Source organism: Filicampus tigris, chromosome 21 (assembly GCF_054856515.1).
Source record: "Filicampus tigris isolate MCC_2025a chromosome 21, RoL_Ftig_1.0, whole genome shotgun sequence".
NCBI lineage: Eukaryota > Metazoa > Chordata > Actinopteri > Syngnathiformes > Syngnathidae > Filicampus > Filicampus tigris.
The window spans coordinates 63389-79396 of record NC_141237.1 but is presented as its reverse complement, the minus strand read 5'-3'; the positions used below and the strand labels follow the sequence as shown (position 1 = coordinate 79396).

The 16008-nt window shown below is 52.5% G+C and overlaps 1 protein-coding gene across 16 annotated transcripts; it reads left to right on the top strand.

Annotated features, from left to right (window-relative positions):
* The first annotated feature begins 418 nt into the window (after positions 1 to 418).
* On the top strand, positions 419 to 14804 carry LOC147126992 (protein 4.1-like). Of its 16 annotated transcripts, none has more exons than XM_086020916.1 (26): positions 419 to 582; positions 2088 to 2157; positions 2223 to 2399; positions 3542 to 3646; positions 3718 to 3775; positions 3922 to 3997; positions 4366 to 4487; positions 4738 to 4834; positions 4914 to 5001; positions 5656 to 5700; positions 5831 to 5983; positions 6071 to 6168; positions 6267 to 6442; positions 6637 to 6702; positions 7405 to 7536; positions 7625 to 7809; positions 9036 to 9080; positions 9154 to 9189; positions 9252 to 9434; positions 9544 to 9861; positions 10807 to 10902; positions 10982 to 11659; positions 12010 to 12054; positions 12303 to 12392; positions 12461 to 12541; positions 13789 to 14804. In XM_086020916.1, exons 2-26 carry the CDS (start codon positions 2098 to 2100, stop codon positions 13795 to 13797), a joined length of 3219 nt encoding a protein of 1072 aa, XP_085877042.1. In that variant the 5' UTR covers positions 419 to 582; positions 2088 to 2097; the 3' UTR covers positions 13798 to 14804. The 16 variants fall into 16 exon arrangements, with proteins under 16 accessions (XP_085877042.1, XP_085877050.1, XP_085877049.1 ...); XM_086020917.1 differs by having other exon boundaries at positions 420 to 582; positions 3718 to 3760; XM_086020929.1 differs by having other exon boundaries at positions 420 to 582; positions 10982 to 11068.
* Positions 14805 to 16008: the final 1204 nt, after the last annotated feature.

The following is a 16008-nucleotide window of genomic DNA, read 5'->3' as shown; positions in this document are numbered from 1 at the left end:
TTTTTGCTGTTATTGTAATGTGAAGTGCTTTGTTACAGCTGTAGCTGTTATGACATGCGCCGTCTAAATAAAGTTGTATCGTATTCACGTTTGAATCCACACTTTGCTCACAATTTCTATAACATGATTGAAGTTAAGAGGGGGGAATGGGTGGCAGATTACACACGCAGCCTTAGTGAGTCACAACGCACATAGGTGTGTATGCTTGCTAGGATTTCGACTGGGAAAACTGCAGATGACCAAAATAGATGATTTCGTGAGCAAGTTGTCACGTGATGTCGAGCAACTTCTCTGCTACCTCCTCCTCGAGTGCGTCAAACACTCGACCAGACTCGATGGAAATCACAACAAAATTATGACTTAAGTCATAAGCAGTCACTCCCGGCCCAAATGGTTGATGTGAGGCACGCAAACATGCGAACCGTGAAGCTTTTCTTTTCAATTGGGACTGCTTGAGCCAGATCCGCCCGCCCGCCCGCGCCCGTCCCGTACGTCACGACGTCACTGCGTCAGTTGTGATGACGTTGTGAGAGGTGGAAGAACGGGACGAAGAGGGCGAGCGAGCGTCCCGGACGCCGGCAGGTAAGCTAAGGACACGTTCCCCTTCTCTCGATGTTGATGGACGATGTTGCATGTCGAAGACGCGCGCAAGCAAGAGCGAGCCGCGTGATCTTTACTCGGAGCCTCTGAAGCGAATCAAGACTTTTTTTAGCCCGCCCCTGCGCCTTTGCTACTTGCACTTGCTTCATCATGCTGCAGCTGTGCGCCTGCGTTGCAGTGCAGTGCCGCGCTGTTCTGTTCTGTGCTGTGCTGTGCTGTGCTGTGCTGTGCTGTGCTGGCTGTGCTGTGCTGTGCTGGGGTGTTTCCTCCCGCAGGATGAAAGCGGCACGAACGCCCTCGTGCAATCATTTGCATCCAAAGTCAATTGGATCATGCAACATAGTGCATTCAAAAAAGACGACTTTCATCTTCACGATTTGACAAAATAGCTACAAGCATATGCAGATCTCTGTTTCCTTTTCAACTCAAGTTTTTCAGTTGACCTTTAAACAAACTTGCATTATTTAATATCAACAACCAATGTTATAAAACAGCGCTGGCTGGAATCCTTGCATCTCCAAAAGCATCGCTTTTCAGGAAGACGAAAAAAAAAATACCGTCGTCAAAGAGAGCAAGCAATTGTAACACTTTAGATTGTGCAATCATTTGGAAAGATGAAACGCCAATGTGGAGACTGACCAATAGTATCCATTTGTAAAAAAAAAGGTAAATTGACCAAATGTAGACATAGGATGCCCAACAGTGAACACTGTACTCCAAGATGATTGCCAGCAAGGAAAGTTACTGGACAATTCATCACAATGTTTCATTTGCATATTTTATGCACCCGCCCCCTTTCCATCCATCCATCCATCCATCCAATATGTGAACCGCCTGACCTCACGAGGGTCGCGGGCGTGCCGGAGCCTGTCCAAGCTGTCGCCGGGCAGCAGGCGGGGTACACCCTCAACTGGTTGCCAGCCAATCACAGGGAGGGCCCCTCCATATTCCCTTGAAAACCAAATCATATTGATGAAAATGATTAAGATTGCTGCGCTTAGCTGGCGACCGGTTCGGGGTGTACCCCGCATCGCGCCCCAAGACGGCTGGGAAAGGCTCCAGCATGCCCGCAAGCCGTCAGGAGCATCAACGCTTGGGAAAGTGGATGGATGTTTAGGATTGATTTACGACACACATCACATTGAAAAAATACAAATAAATCAGCCCACTCCGCCATTGTAAGCTCCCCCCTCAGACCCCGCCCCTCCCGCACGCACACACTGACCCACATCATCTAACAGAAAATTAGAGCACGTTCTCTTAATCTCTTTTTCCCGATCCCTGGCTCAAAAGCGTTGCCATGGCGACCTTCACATGACAGCTGGCGGGTCAAAAGATCGCCATCCGCAAAACAAATCTTTTTTATTTGGATTGTATCTATTTGATTCTGTCAGTTTGTCGAAGCGCGTCTGACCTCATTCGTGTCGCCGGTCAATACGGCGTGCGACTTTTGCCGGGGGTGTTAAGCGAGTTTGTCCCTCTCACAGACCTGGCGACATGACGACTGAGGAGGCGCAGGAGGCGGAGTCACTCCCAGAAGTGGCCGCGCCCGTGCAGGTAAAGAGACGTGGCGCCTTGTCCTTGGCGCAGCGCAGATGTGACATCACTTGCCACCCGCTCAGGTAGGGGAGGGCGGGCCGCCGCACGAGCGAGGCGTCTCATTGGCCGACGAGCGCGGCGCTCACCTGTTGCGGAGCGGTGCGGAGACCCGCGCCCCCGTCAGAAGGTCTCTGAGCTTCAGGACCGTGCAGAGCAAAGTCACGCTGTTGGACGGATCCGTTTTCAGCTGCGCGCTGGAGGTGAGCGCGCACGCCCATCCACCGCGTGACATCATAGCGTGTGACCACACGTAGGCTAGCGCCGTAGCGTGACGTCCTGGCGTGAGTGTGCCAGCCTCAAAAGCAGCAGCAGCAGTAGTAGCAGCAGCAGCTGGCGCTCTTGCCCCGATGCTCCACCCCCTCTGAGAAAAAGCCTTCCAAGCAAGTTGGACGTGTTGAGCAGTTCTCGGAAAGCTAGCAAAGTTATTTGGTGCGAGCGCGATTCAAGGGGAGGAAAACTAGTTTGTGTGCAGATTTTTTCACTGTGCCAAGTTATCAAAATGCGTTGACAGCAAAAGTCCATTCTTACCGATTCATATTTTGTGGTCTGTGCTTATTATTTTTGCGCTGCTCTTTCCATTTGTTGTGTTTTTGTCCGTCCACTTTGTCCGAAGCCACAGGTGTGGAAGTCCGGTCCTCGAGGGCCGCTGTCCTGCCTGTTTTCCATCTCTCCCTGTTGCAACACACCTGTTTCAAATGATCAGCTCATCAGCGGGTTCTGCAGGGCCCTGATCCCGATCGTTCGAATCAGGTGCGTTGCAGCAGGAAACCTCTAAGACAAGCAGGAAGGCGGCCCCCGAAGACCGGCGTTAGACACCCCTGTTTTAAGCCGTCTTGGGTTCAGCGCAAGGCGCTATTTCGGTCCGTGACGGTGACGTGATGATCTTGTTCTTTTCCCGTTCTTGCGAGTGTCGGCAGCGTGTAGCATAGCGTCGCAAAGCAGAGAAGCGTCCCGCGCGGCGGAAGCACCGGCGACTCCAGTAAGATGTGCGGGGACGACGGAGCCCGAAGCCAAGATTGGGCACGAGCCCCAAAAGTCGGAATTAAGCGTGGCGTGCGCACTTAGGACTCATACGGCCGTATCTGACGTCTTGCGAGTTTGCCCTCTAACCTTTGGTCTGAGCTGCCTCTGGAGCCATTCGAGCAAAAGACGAGCTACCCGGTGTTGTTTTTGTCTCAAAGTGAGCTGCCCAGATGGCACCAATCATTTTCCTTTTGCTTGCCGACACGGCCGCCCCGGGTCGGTCGGCCTCCGAAACGCTCGGCGATTGTCGGGCGACCGCCTTGCCGGCCTTGCCGCCCTCGCCGCCCTTGACGGCCTTTGCCGTTTGCTGCGTGTGCAGAAACGCGCTCGCGGTCTTCAGCTGTTGGACAAAGTGTGCGAGCACGTCAACCTGCTGGAGCGAGACTACTTTGCCTTGTCCTTCAGAGACGCGGACGACAACAAGGTACGCCAGCCGCCCGCCCCGCCGCCGAGGCTCGCACGTTGCCCCCGTGACCTCTGAACTCTGTCTCCTAGAACTGGTTGGATCCCGGGAAGGAGATGAAGAAGCAGCTCCGAGGTCAGCAAGTCTCTGGTGGGCGGAGCATCGTGGCGCCCTGCCGACTATTTGATTTCCTTGCTAGTCCACTTTGAATTGTTGAATGTGACAATGGACAATGGGTTAACCTGAAGAGGTCATAGGTGACGAGGTCAAGCATTTGCGTGTGCGTGTGCTTGCAGGCATCCCCTGGAATTTCTCCTTCAATGTCAAATTTTACCCCCCTGACCCCGCCCAGCTCTCTGAGGACATCACCAGGTAGCTTGATGCAACTGTCGATCGCTCTCTCGATCTATTTGTCTGTCTGTCTGCTTGTAAATATTGAAGAGGTTTTCCATTGAAGAATGTGAGCTCTGCCCCATTTTGGAGCCGATCATCGGGACCGTCGGTCCGTCGATCTAAAAATGAGTGTAAAGAAACAAGCGGGCTTCTAAACTGTAATCTGTGCCCATACCGTTGGACCTGCGCCTTTGAGGGGTGTGCCAAAGTGAGTGGCATCGGGAGCTGGGGTGGGGTCAGCCGGTCCGTTGGCTGGCAACACAAAGGCCCAAAATGGCATGAGTGATGGCTCCTGATTGAACAAGTTTGCTAAGGCGTCCGCCTCGCTGTGACGACTTTGTGGGCAGGTACTTCCTGTGCTTGCAGCTCAGACAGGACGTCGCCTCGGGCCGACTTCCGTGTTCCTTGGCGACTCACACCGTCCTGGGCTCCTACACCGTCCAGTCGGAGCTGGGCGACTACGACGCGGGTAGGCCGTCACGCTTGACCTTCTCCCGCCCGTGCTGCCACTCAACCTGGCCTTGGTCCTGTCCTTTCCTTCCTTCTTCTCTTCCTTCCTTCCTCAATTCCTTCCTTCCTCCCTCCCTTCCTTCCGCTCATCCTTCCTTCCTTTCTTCCGCTCGTCCTTCCCTCCCTCTTTCCTGCCTTCCTTCCTTCCTTCCTTCCTTCCTTCCTTCCTTCCTTCCTTCCTCCCGTCCTTCCTTCCTTGCTTCCTTCAGATGAATGCGGCCCTGACTACGTGAGTGAACTTTGCTTGGCTCCAAACCAAAGCAAGCAAATGGAAGAGAAGATCATGGAGCTTCACAAAAGTTACAGGTTGAAATGCAGATTGCATTTCTATCACTGGTGTCAGTGATGATGCACAAACTCCTGAAACATTTGCCATCGTCATTAGGGGAATGACACCAGCTGAAGCTGAGATGCTTTTCCTGGAAAACGTCAAGAAACTTTCCATGTATGGAGTTGACCTCCATCACGCCAGGGTAAACGCACGCACGCACGCACGCACGCACGCACGGTTATTTCATGGCGAGAATTGATATCCCGCTTGCGCTTGATGTTTTTTGCTGTCCGGCAAAGCTCGTCATTTCCAGAATTCTGCGTCATTCTGAAGTTGACGTCGGACATGTCGGCGTTCCGGCTCAAGAGAAGCGAGAGATGCCTGACATGTCCGAGTCCTGCTCTCTCACAATACACGACCCACTTCCTGCCTGTAGTCGAGCCCGCGTGTGCGCGCGCGTGCCCGTCCACCGATTTTTCCATCACGTCTGATTCAGTTCACGCTCAAAGGCTGCAAAGCGAATCGACCGCCGCAGCCAAAAGTTTGCTTCTCCGCTTCCCTTCAAAGCGTTCGGTTTGAGGCACGCAAAAAGTTTTCCCAGACGAGCCCTTGAGCGCACCTGTTTGCCGACAACGGGCTTGCGCGAAGCCTCCGGAGCGCGCCATTTGAGCGGAGTCTCAAGCGGTCCTCTTTTGCCACCAAATGTCCTTTGCTTTCCCCGCGTGCGTACGTACGCGACGGCAGCGCGCGAGGCAGGAGCACCACCGAGCCCGTAAAATGATTGTGGACCTTTGCGAACGGGCTTTCTTATTGCTTTGTATTTGTCTTGTCTGTTTGTTTGCTTTGAACGGACTAGACGGTAGGAAGCCGCTTTGCTTGCTTGTCTTCAGGTCCGCCCGAGGTAAGACGGCGGCGGCGGCGGCGGCGGCGGCGGGCTGTCGGTCCGCGCGTGTCTGCTTTGCTTTTCTTCCTTTTATGTCGGGAGAGCCACCGGCGCCACTTGACAACGCGCTGTGCGTGCCTGTGCGTAGGATTCTGAGGGCGTGGCCATCATGCTGGGCGTGTGCGGTAGTGGCCTGCTGGTCTACAGGGACCGACTGAGGATCAACCGCTTTTCATGGCCTAAGATCCTGAAGATCTCCTACAAAAGGAACAATTTCTACATCAAGATCCGCCCCGCAGAGGTGAAGGTCCCGGCGAGGGGACATCAAGCGGTTGTCCAACGGCGGCAGATAACCTGAGAGATGAACTAACTGCTCCTCTGTGTCCAGTTTGAACAGTTTGAATCGACCATCGCCTTCAAGCTGCTCAACCACAGAGCGGCCAAGAGATTGTGGAAAGTTTGCGTGGAGCACCACTCCTTCTTCAGGTAAGCCAAGTGGCCAAGTGGCCAAGTGGCCAAGTTGCCAAGGCAAGGAGCCACCAGCTTGCATGTCCCGCCTCACCAGCACCTTCTCTGCTTCTCAGACTGCTCTCTCCAGAAGATCCTCCCAAACGATTTCTCTCCCTTGGTTCCAAGTTCCGCTACAGCGGTCGCACTCAAATCCAGACCCGCAGGGCCAGCGCTCAGATTTGCAGACCCGCGCCCCATTTCCCACGATGCGTCAGCAAGAGGAACTTGCTGAGTCGCAGCCTGGATGGAGGTATGGCGCCCAGTCGCCCGCCCGCCCGCCCACGCGTCCGCTTCTCTTAATAGACGCGGGAAAAAAGCGAGCGACTCCGATCAAGGATCCTTTGGCTATCGAGTTAGCCACTTCATGTTCACCGCTGAGGTTTTTGGAATCCTTTGTTTTTGGGGCAATCCGTGTCAGTGACCGGAGTTTTGATTGATCTTCAGCTCCGAGTGCCACGCCCAAATCCTCTCTCAATGGCTCTCCAGCCGCCACTGGAAGCACGCAAACAGGTAGAGAGCAATCTGCCAATCAAGCAGCACAACTGGGCTATGATTGGTCACCGTTCCGACATGTTTCCTTATGAAGCTTCCAATTGGCTGCGGGAAACCAGCTGCGTCAGCTTGACGGGTGGCCACACCTCCTTTTTTTTGATTTCTTTTTTTTATTTTTGTACGCTGCCTGCTCAAGCTCGACTTTCTCGTCCTGTCTGTGTGGCTGTTGATGTTCTGTTTGCTCTACGGCACGGACACAGAAGGGCGGAGGGACGCGCTTGCCCCTCCCATATTGTCTTTCGGGTAACGTCTAGAGGAACACTCGCTGGAGTCATCACGCATCCACTGATGGGAGTGCGGGATGCAGATGTTGCCACAATATCACGCCTTCTCCGGAATGTGCAAAGAGTGGCCTGTGTTCTGCCACAGCTCTGATGGGGCTCACATTTGTGGAAGGGGAAGGCGAGTCCTTGAATTGCGGCATCCCAAATGCGCCTTTGCGCCTCGGAGGCGGCGTTAAAGGAAACGCAAGTGGCCATCCCGCGAGGCTGTATGGGACTCAAGCAGATTGGCTGCTGCCCTGGCTGCTTTGCATGTGTCCTGATCTCTGATTGGCTGCTTTTGAGAGAAGACAGATGAGTTGAGACCTTGTCGCGATGGATTCTGCTGCGACAGTTTACCGTTGCGTGCGTGTGTTTGTGCGTGCGTGCGTGCATCTAGACATGGGAACGGGCCTGTACATGGTGTCGAAAGCCATCACTGTCAGTGACCTTATCACCACGGTGACACCTGAGAAGAGGAGGGAGGAGCAGACCGATGAAGGAAGCGATGAGGAGGGAGCGTTTAGATCAAGTGAGTGAAAAAGTGGGAAACGAAGCAACGACTTTTCTCTTTTGTCATCTCATCATTCCCGCTGTCGTCATCTTTTCTTCTATGCTAGTTGAGAAGGTGCAGGACGGTGTGAAGGCGGAGCAAGAGGCGAAGCAAGAGGCGGAGCAAGAGGCGGAGCAAGAGCCGGAGCAAGAGGCGGAGCAAGAGGCGGAGCAAGAGGCGGAGCGGAGCAAAGTAACGGAGGCGTCGGAAAGTTCGCTGACTCCCGAGCAACTCGACGACAAGCTTCAAAATGTTTGTAACCCCACTCGCGGTGTGCGAGCCCATGTCAAGCCACCATCAATATCATTTCCGACTCATCTTCCGTCATCGATCCGTCCATGCTATGTCGCACTTCCTGTTGAGGGTAAGAGTCCGCTGGATCCTATTGCAGCTGACCTTTGGCCAGACACAGGAACTTGTCGCTAGCCAGTTGCAGGAGTCTTCAGTGAGCCGAAGCTTAAATGTGCCAAGTTGCCCCTAAACTAGCAGAGCCGGGCGCTCCGCCTAGATGACGGTGTGAGCTCTTCGTCTAGCCGTCGCTGTCGGATGCCCGTTTTTCCGACAAATGACAATGACGGGAACGTTTTTGAAATAGGCGGACTAAGCACTTATTTAGTCCGCCATTGGTCAGTAGTCCGTCATGAGTCTATTTTTGCGGCGAGGCTTCGATGGCCGCGGCGAGGAAAATAGGGAGTTGTTGTTGCTTGCTTGGGGGACAGATTTGAGTGAGGCACAAGGCTGTCAACGGGCTTCGCTATTTCTGTTCGTCCCGGGGGGGGGGCTCTAGTGAAAGTTTAGTCGGAATCGCCGACGGATGCCCGTTTAAAATTAGAGATGGACCGGCCTATAGTAGAAACAATTCCCCCCGGCAAAAAAGGCGAATGGCGGACGACCCAAGTGTACCCACGCCGTAGACGGATGAGGAATAACAGACGCTCAATTTGTTGTCCAATGCCCAGCTCGGCATAAAGGTAGAGTACACGTGGCATCCCAGGGGAGGCTGTCTTGCATCAGCGCGGCCGAGGCGGACTCCATCCTTCCCTCGTGCCCGTATCACACAAGTGGAAGCGTCTCAGGCCTTTCATTTTTCTAATCCGTTTCATGGCAAACGGCGGCATGCTGTGTTGTCCTCCTGGCGTGTCATGGCTTTCTTGGCCGACTTTGCATGGTTGCCGGAGGCCTTACGAGGCGCGCGGCAGCCGGGTGCCTCAAAGCCAAAGAGCATCAAAATGCACGGATAGGCCCGACCCGACCGGACGCTTCGACACGTCTCTCTCGATGCTCACGCATGTGCTGTGAGCCCTGCGACTGACTACCAACCAGTTGCGCGGCGTACCTCGAGTCAGGTCAGCCGGAACAGGCTGCGGTTCACACGAGACTAGGACAAGCGCTGTCGAAAATGGATGGATGTGTAGTGCACGGTCAGTCATGAAAGAGAAGCTGTCACCATGGTAACGTTCATTCATTTGTGTCTTCAGGCAGAGCTGACAGAGACTGTGGATGGAGACCTGACAGGAACTGAGGTGAGGAGGAGGATGATGATGATGAGTTGACTAATATGTGGAAGAAACCCTAACCTGTCTTTCTGTGTGTCAGTCCGAGCAGGAAGACGATTTCTTCAAAAGCCACCAGGTAAAACGGTGGATGATTGTTTCTCGAGACTTGTCGAGCCGACCTCCTGACTCTGCGGTCAGGAAATGATGTCAAGCCTGGTGACGGTTGAGAAGGGGGTGAGCGCCATCAGCGACCTGCGGCGCTCTTTCTTAGAGGGAGGGGCACCATCGGCGGGGCAGACTGAGTGGGAAAAACGTTTGGCGGGCTCGCCCGTGCGCCGACTTGACGACTCGCCGATGATCGAACCTTTGGAAGCAGATGGGGTGAGATTCCTACTCGGGCGGGCTCCACGCTGTGATTGGATACTGAATATGTGAGTGTGTGTTATCCTGCGTGGGTGCGTGTGTGTGTGTGTGTGTGCCCGCAAACCAGCATGGTGGGGCCACAGTAAAGCAGGAAGCTCCGCAGCCAATCAAAGACAAGAGCATCACTCTGGGGCGGAGTTACGATATCACCTCTGGCAGCGTTGTCACCGTAACCAATTATGTTACCATGGCAACTTCGAATACCTTGAACGTAACGTTGGTACGAGGCAGGCTGTCCACAGGTGATGATGTCATCACTGGGGGACGGTCCACCCTCATTAGTCAGGCGGCTGAGCCTGAGACGCCTCTTGCGGCAATCGGAGGAGTCGCGACTGGCAACGTCTGCAGAGGTGAAGACCCTCCCCTAAAGTGGCCCCAGGACGAGGTGTGTGCAAGTCCCGACCCCGTGCTAGCTCTCCGTTCGTAGCAGTGCTATGCTATGCTATGCTATGCTATGCTATGCTGCGCTGTGCTGTGCCAGTGAGTGGTCGGCATGGCAACCCAACATAGCCAGCTGCTTGCCATGTGTCAAAGCAACACGTGTTACTGTGCAAATGATATTTTCGACACCTATCGTGGAAGTGGCATTCTTTAACGATTCACTATTCGTGTTGACGTTCATCGAATAACTATCGACTGTGCTCAGATGGGTTACTCATTGTTCGTTTGGAGAAAAACACGTCATAGTCCAGGAAATGAAAATCTGACCCAAACGGTAAATGGAGTGCACTTACTGTAGTTAGCACTTCACCTACTCCATACGTACGATGTCCCACGCACTTTACAAAGCCTCACATTCACTTTGTTGATAACGTATTGATTGAATCAGCGCGTTAGTACGCCGGCATGTTGAGGCAGCCCCTTCGCCCGACTGAGTAGTTAGTCCTTGTTGGTTTCAAGTGGCTTACTTTGACCACCGGGCAATCGCTGGTGTTTTCAGACAATAGATCGAAGCGGTGTTGCGTATGTTCTATAGAGAAATGAGTGTGAAAGGGAGTTTGCGAATGGCTAGGGTTGACTGGACACCTTTGATTAATAAAAACAAGGGTTCTCAATTCCCCTTTGTGTTCTGCACTCACTTTCGGCCTTTGCCGTAGCGCGGTTATGTTATGACCCATGACCCCTGCATAAACGTAGCCTGCCCTTTTAAAAGACAGGCAACTTGCCAGTCCTCAATTTGATTCATCTGCAATGTCCTCAATGTATCCTAAGCAAATCATGTTTGACGTTGCTTGGTGTGTGTGTGTGTGTGTGTGTGCGTTCGTGCGTGCGTGCGTGCGTGTGTGTTTATATGCGTGTGTGTGCGTGTGCCGTGTGGACATGTGTGCAGCCGAGGCCTCTGTTGAACGAAATGTCTCCCGAGCTGAACGCTTTGCTGAAGTCGGCCAGAAAACCAAAAAGCTTCAGAGACGAAAATCCGCTGAAGGTGTTTGTTGGCATTTGTTCGTACTTGAATCTCCATCTGTCTCTCGTTTCATGCCCGTCCGTCTCCTCGCTTGTTTCAGACTTCAGAGAGGCTTCAGACCATGGCGGCGGTGCCAGGGGAGGAGGAGGAGGAGGAAGAGGAGGAGGAGGAGGAGTCAATGGGTCAGGTAGCAGCAGCCGCTTTTCTGGGATCTCCTCCGCGCGTTCCCCCGCCGCCTCCACCGGGGGCTTCCGTGGTTCACGCTGGTGACGCCGCAGAGGCCGTAGTCGGGGATGCTCTCAGAGGTGCTCAGTGGCTTAACTGTCAGCATAAGTTTGGTGATGATGACGATGACGAGCTGAGTAGCCAGGCGAGTGAAAATGATGTTAGTGAGGCTAGCCAAGATGCTATCAGCGTGATAGCGCGGGCAGTTGTGGAAGAAGCCATGGAGACCGGAGTCAGACAAAGCCCACCAGCTGACATTGCTTCTTCAGATAGCATTAGCGCTAGCTTTGCTAGTAAGCGTGACCAGCGCGCGGGGGCAACAACGGAGGCGAATATCGACCCTGGTATCGGGCCCCGTTCTGTTCCGGCTACAAGTTCATCACTCCGCTACCGTGGCGTTGAGGACTCTGAGGAGGAGGAGGAGGTGGGTGGCCGGGAGACTTGCCAAAGCTTGCCTTCCCCGACTCCACCGCTGCACACCTGCCGAGACTCCCCCAGCTCAACCGCCCAAGCGCTTGACAAGCAGGACAAAGATGGGGAAACTCTGCGAGAGGTAACATGGATGTGCAACAACTGGTCCCATGAACCGGTCCCTTTGAAACCATTCCCAGTGAAACTAGTGCCTGTGAAACCAGTCCTTGTGAAACTTGCTCTATTGGAAGCACTTTGTGTGAAAGCACTCCCTGTCAACCCTTTCCTTTGAAACCCGTCCCTGTGAAAGCACATGCAGTGAACTCGTGGTCGCATTCGACCGGCCCCTGGCAACCTCCTTGAGCGCTTGAGCTGAACTGTCCCAATTAACCCCGCTTGGAAGAGTCAAAGTTTGCTTGAGAGTCAAACCTTTTGTTGTTGTTGTTGTTGTTGTTGTTTTGGTGGGTCAAGTGCTTAATGTGTCTTTGTCAGGTGGTTCCCATGGTGAGGAAGACTTTGATGAGCGAAGCTCCAGGGGTGAGGACACTTTTCTATCACATGCCCGGTTTTGCTCATTTTTCAGAAAGTAAAAACATTCAGGGAGACCACCGGGGGGAGAAAACTCTTTCAGGTAATTGTGAGTTGCGACAGAAAAGGAAAGAATGTTCCTAGTCATCGGAACGGAAGATGGCGCTATTGGGGAGGGCTGGAAGGTGATTTGGAGACAGGCTAACGGAGGGAGAGCGGGGAGCTTGACGCGGGGTCCGTGTTTGCTCGTGTTTCAGAGGCGAGCGGACGCCGATCCTGCTGTCCTCCTGCCGCTGACTTCGCAGAGCTTCCTGGCGGAGACGTCCGGCACCTCTCACGTTACCAAGGTAAAGAACCCTGAAAGTCCGCAAGAAGAAAAAGACGGTCACTTTATCCGCTCGCTCTCTGTCGTCAGATGGTGAATCGAGGGATTTCGGAAAGCAGGATTGAGAAGAGAATTGTGATTTCTGGAGATGCGGGAATGGACCATGATCAGGTAAAAGGGCCGACAGCAGATTTTGGAGCACCAGCTAATTAGCTCGTGTTGTGTCCTTGGCTCCACATGTTGTACGAAAGAACACGTCTTTTCAATGACTGTGAGTCAACGGATCACTTGACTTTTGTCACTTCATTTGAGTGCAACCAGCATGTCGGCTGGGAGCAGCAACGGAAATGCTCTCCGTCACTCACTTATGAATCTTTGCAAAAGACCAATCGGCAGTCGGCGTCAGGCAGGGGAGACACTTTACTGAACCTGAAGATGACCAATGAGTCAGTGGTCCAATCCCCTCAGTGCGCCCCTCGGTTACGTGTTGCCGTCGAAGGTGGGACCGTGTCGGGTGTCCCCATTGTCCCAAGTGTTCTGTCGCCCCGCCCCTTTTGCGCCCTCCTTCCACACTTGGGCTGAGCCCGCATCCACGGCCACTCAGCCGATGCATGTTACCCACAATTCATTGCGGATTTGACCAAAATAGCGGGAAACTGCCGACCTTCAGTGGCGTTGCCGTGCGTGTACCCAAAAAAGGTCTTTAAAGCCAAAGTCAACCCAAACATATGTTTTCCAAGTATATGTTCTGTGAAAGCCCACTAGTTGAAACGGGGCATTCTGATAAATTTTGCGTTTGTGGATGTCTTTAGCCATCTCTGGGGGGGTGGCCATTTTGTCACTTCTGTCGGCTGAAAATGACATCACAGCCGCTCAGGTAACGACCAGTCGCGGCTGACCTGTTTTCTGAAGCTGAGCCGCGATTGCTCGTTACCTGAGCCCTGAGCAGTTGTGATGTCATTTTTAGTCGACAGAAGTGACAAAATGGCCGCCCGCCCCCGAGATGGCGAAAAATGGGGTGGATTTTGCTGCTTAACTCATATTCCACACAAGGCAATATTCATCAGAATGCCGTGTTTCAACTAGTGGGCCAGCTGGGAACATATTCTTGAAAAAAATGTGTTTGGGTTGATTTCCTCCATCCATCCATCCATCATGGATACCGCTTCTCCTCACAAGGGTCGCGGGGCGTGCTGGAGCCTATCCCAGCTGTCTTCGGGCAGTAGGCGGGGGACACCCTACTTGACTGCAGTTTTAATCACATCAATGCACTATTCGCAATAACTTCCATGTGGACGGAATGAACAGTTGGGTGAACGAATCTTTTCAAATGAACTGATTCTAATGATTCAGTACACTTCAAAGATCTGTTGTGCCCATCACTATAATGAACACGAGCATCCACTTGTGTCTTTCAGGATGCTTAAAGGGCCGAACGACGCCATGTCACCAAATCCAACACTGACTCTGCAGCCCGGCCTCATGTTCCCGTAGCAAGCAGACAAGCCGACTGGAGTATTTGCTCAACTTTTGGCTTGACACATTGTTTCCATTTCCCTGTCTGCAATCAAGTTCAAATAGCATGACTGCCAGCAGAATATAGCGGCTAATACTTGATACTTGATTTATTGTCTTATTATTATTATTATTATTATTTTATCATTTGGGTGATGAAAAGAACATAATAAGGACTGTAATGTTAACTAACATGACAGTTTGTTGATGTAGTGTCACCTACTTGATAAAAGCTCCTACTAGCACACCAGCCCATGAACGTGTAACAAGTGCATCAGTCTGCATTAGCTATGTTAGCATGCTAATCTTGCTGCCTAGTTGCAAAAAACAGTGTCTGTTTCCAGTGAACCCCCAAAATGTTTTGCCAAAAATATGTTTTATGAGCCCTCGCTAGTCAAAACATAGCCTTCGGATGAATATTGTGTTTGTGAAATTTGGTTTAAGCAGCAAAATCCAGCTTTTTTTAGCCATCTCAGAGAGTGGCCATTTTGCTACTTCTGAGGACTGAAAATGAGCCATTTTCTGAAGCTGAGCCATGATTGGTCGTTAGCTGAGCCCTGAGCAACTGTGATGTCATTTCCAGTTGACAGCAAGTGACAAGATGGCCGCCCCCTGACATGGACAAAAACGGGCGGATTTTACTGCTGAATTGCTATTCCACAAACACAATATTTTGACATTTCTGGGTTGACTTCCGCTCTAAGATCACTTTTCCTCATTTGGCATGTCAATGCTCTCATGAAACAGGAAGAAACCATGTTGTTGTACTCTGACTCATTTTTGTGACACTCGCCTCTGTATGTTGTTCTTGCACCTGTATATGAAAACATGATTTATTGATCCGCAAACCACCTGCTGTGTAATATGACATCACGTCCGAGACTTGACTGTCATAATAAAATAACGTCATGGCTCCGTGTACAGTCGTTCTTCCCTTCATCGATTCATTCATGTGCCAGCCAGGAGGCGGGGTCACCCCGGAATGATCTGCAGTCATTCCACAAATAGTGGAATTCATTTGTGGGACTTTGACCTAACCCTAATTCTCATGGAAGCGGGACAACCAAATCTCCTCGCCTTTTCTCGCATCTTTCTCGTCGTCATATCAAGGCAAGAGTCAAAAGATTCTTCCTGTTATGGTTGTGCTTTGATTCTCTCACTGAGCACATTGACTCTCCCTCTGTTGGCGCAGGAAGGCGGGGCAGAGCTACCGGAGAGCAGGCCAGGCTGCCGGAGAGGCTGCCGGAGAGCAGGCCAGGCTGGAGAGCAGGCCAGGCTGCCGGAGAGGCTGCCGGAGAGGCTGCCGGAGAGCAGGGCTGGTGAAGCCACACCTGCGTAAGCTGCCTCCACTGCGCACTCGTCTCTGCTCTCCAGCTGCTCTATAGTCTCCTTTTTCCAGTTGATACTGTCAAAGGTTTTCCCCTTGGTGGCGATTTTGCGTTTTTGCCTTTTGAATGACTTTTTTCCTCACTCGTGGTGATTTTGTGTTCCATTTTTGGCTGACATAAACCTTTGCCAAATTCTCTGCACCCGGGTCCTCGCTCCTTGACCTGAACGCAACACTTCCTTTGGAAATGAGCAAACCCTTTCCACTCCACCTTTCCGAACTGATGTAATCGCGTGACGGCGAGCGGTATCGCTGACGATTTTTAATGTCAGTGGAGTGTGAAACTCTTCGGCGTCTTTGCCGGGACTAGGGGCAGTTCACTTTGTTAGCGGCCTGCGGTTTGAAATATTGCTGCCGTGCTCAAGTGGGCTTAACGGTTGCATCATGGCACCTCTCGTGAGCATCGTTAGGAACGCGACAACTTTTCCCTCCAAGTGCTTACGGGCCGTGTCGTTCGGATATTCAAGGAAAGTTGCTCAGCGAAAAGCGGAAGACTTTGACACTCGCACCTTTGGACAATTAGTGGGACGCGTGAAGCATTAGATCAGGGCTGGACATTCGTGTTTCTCGAGGGCCAACGTCCTGGATGTTTGAGTGATCCGTTCATCGGCTAGCTCGGCAGAAGCTGGATAAGGATCCTGATCATTTCAATCAGGTGTTCTAGGGACATAGAAAAACATCCAGGAATGCGGCCCTCGAGGACCGCAGTTGCCCACCTTTGCACTCCATCATCAAC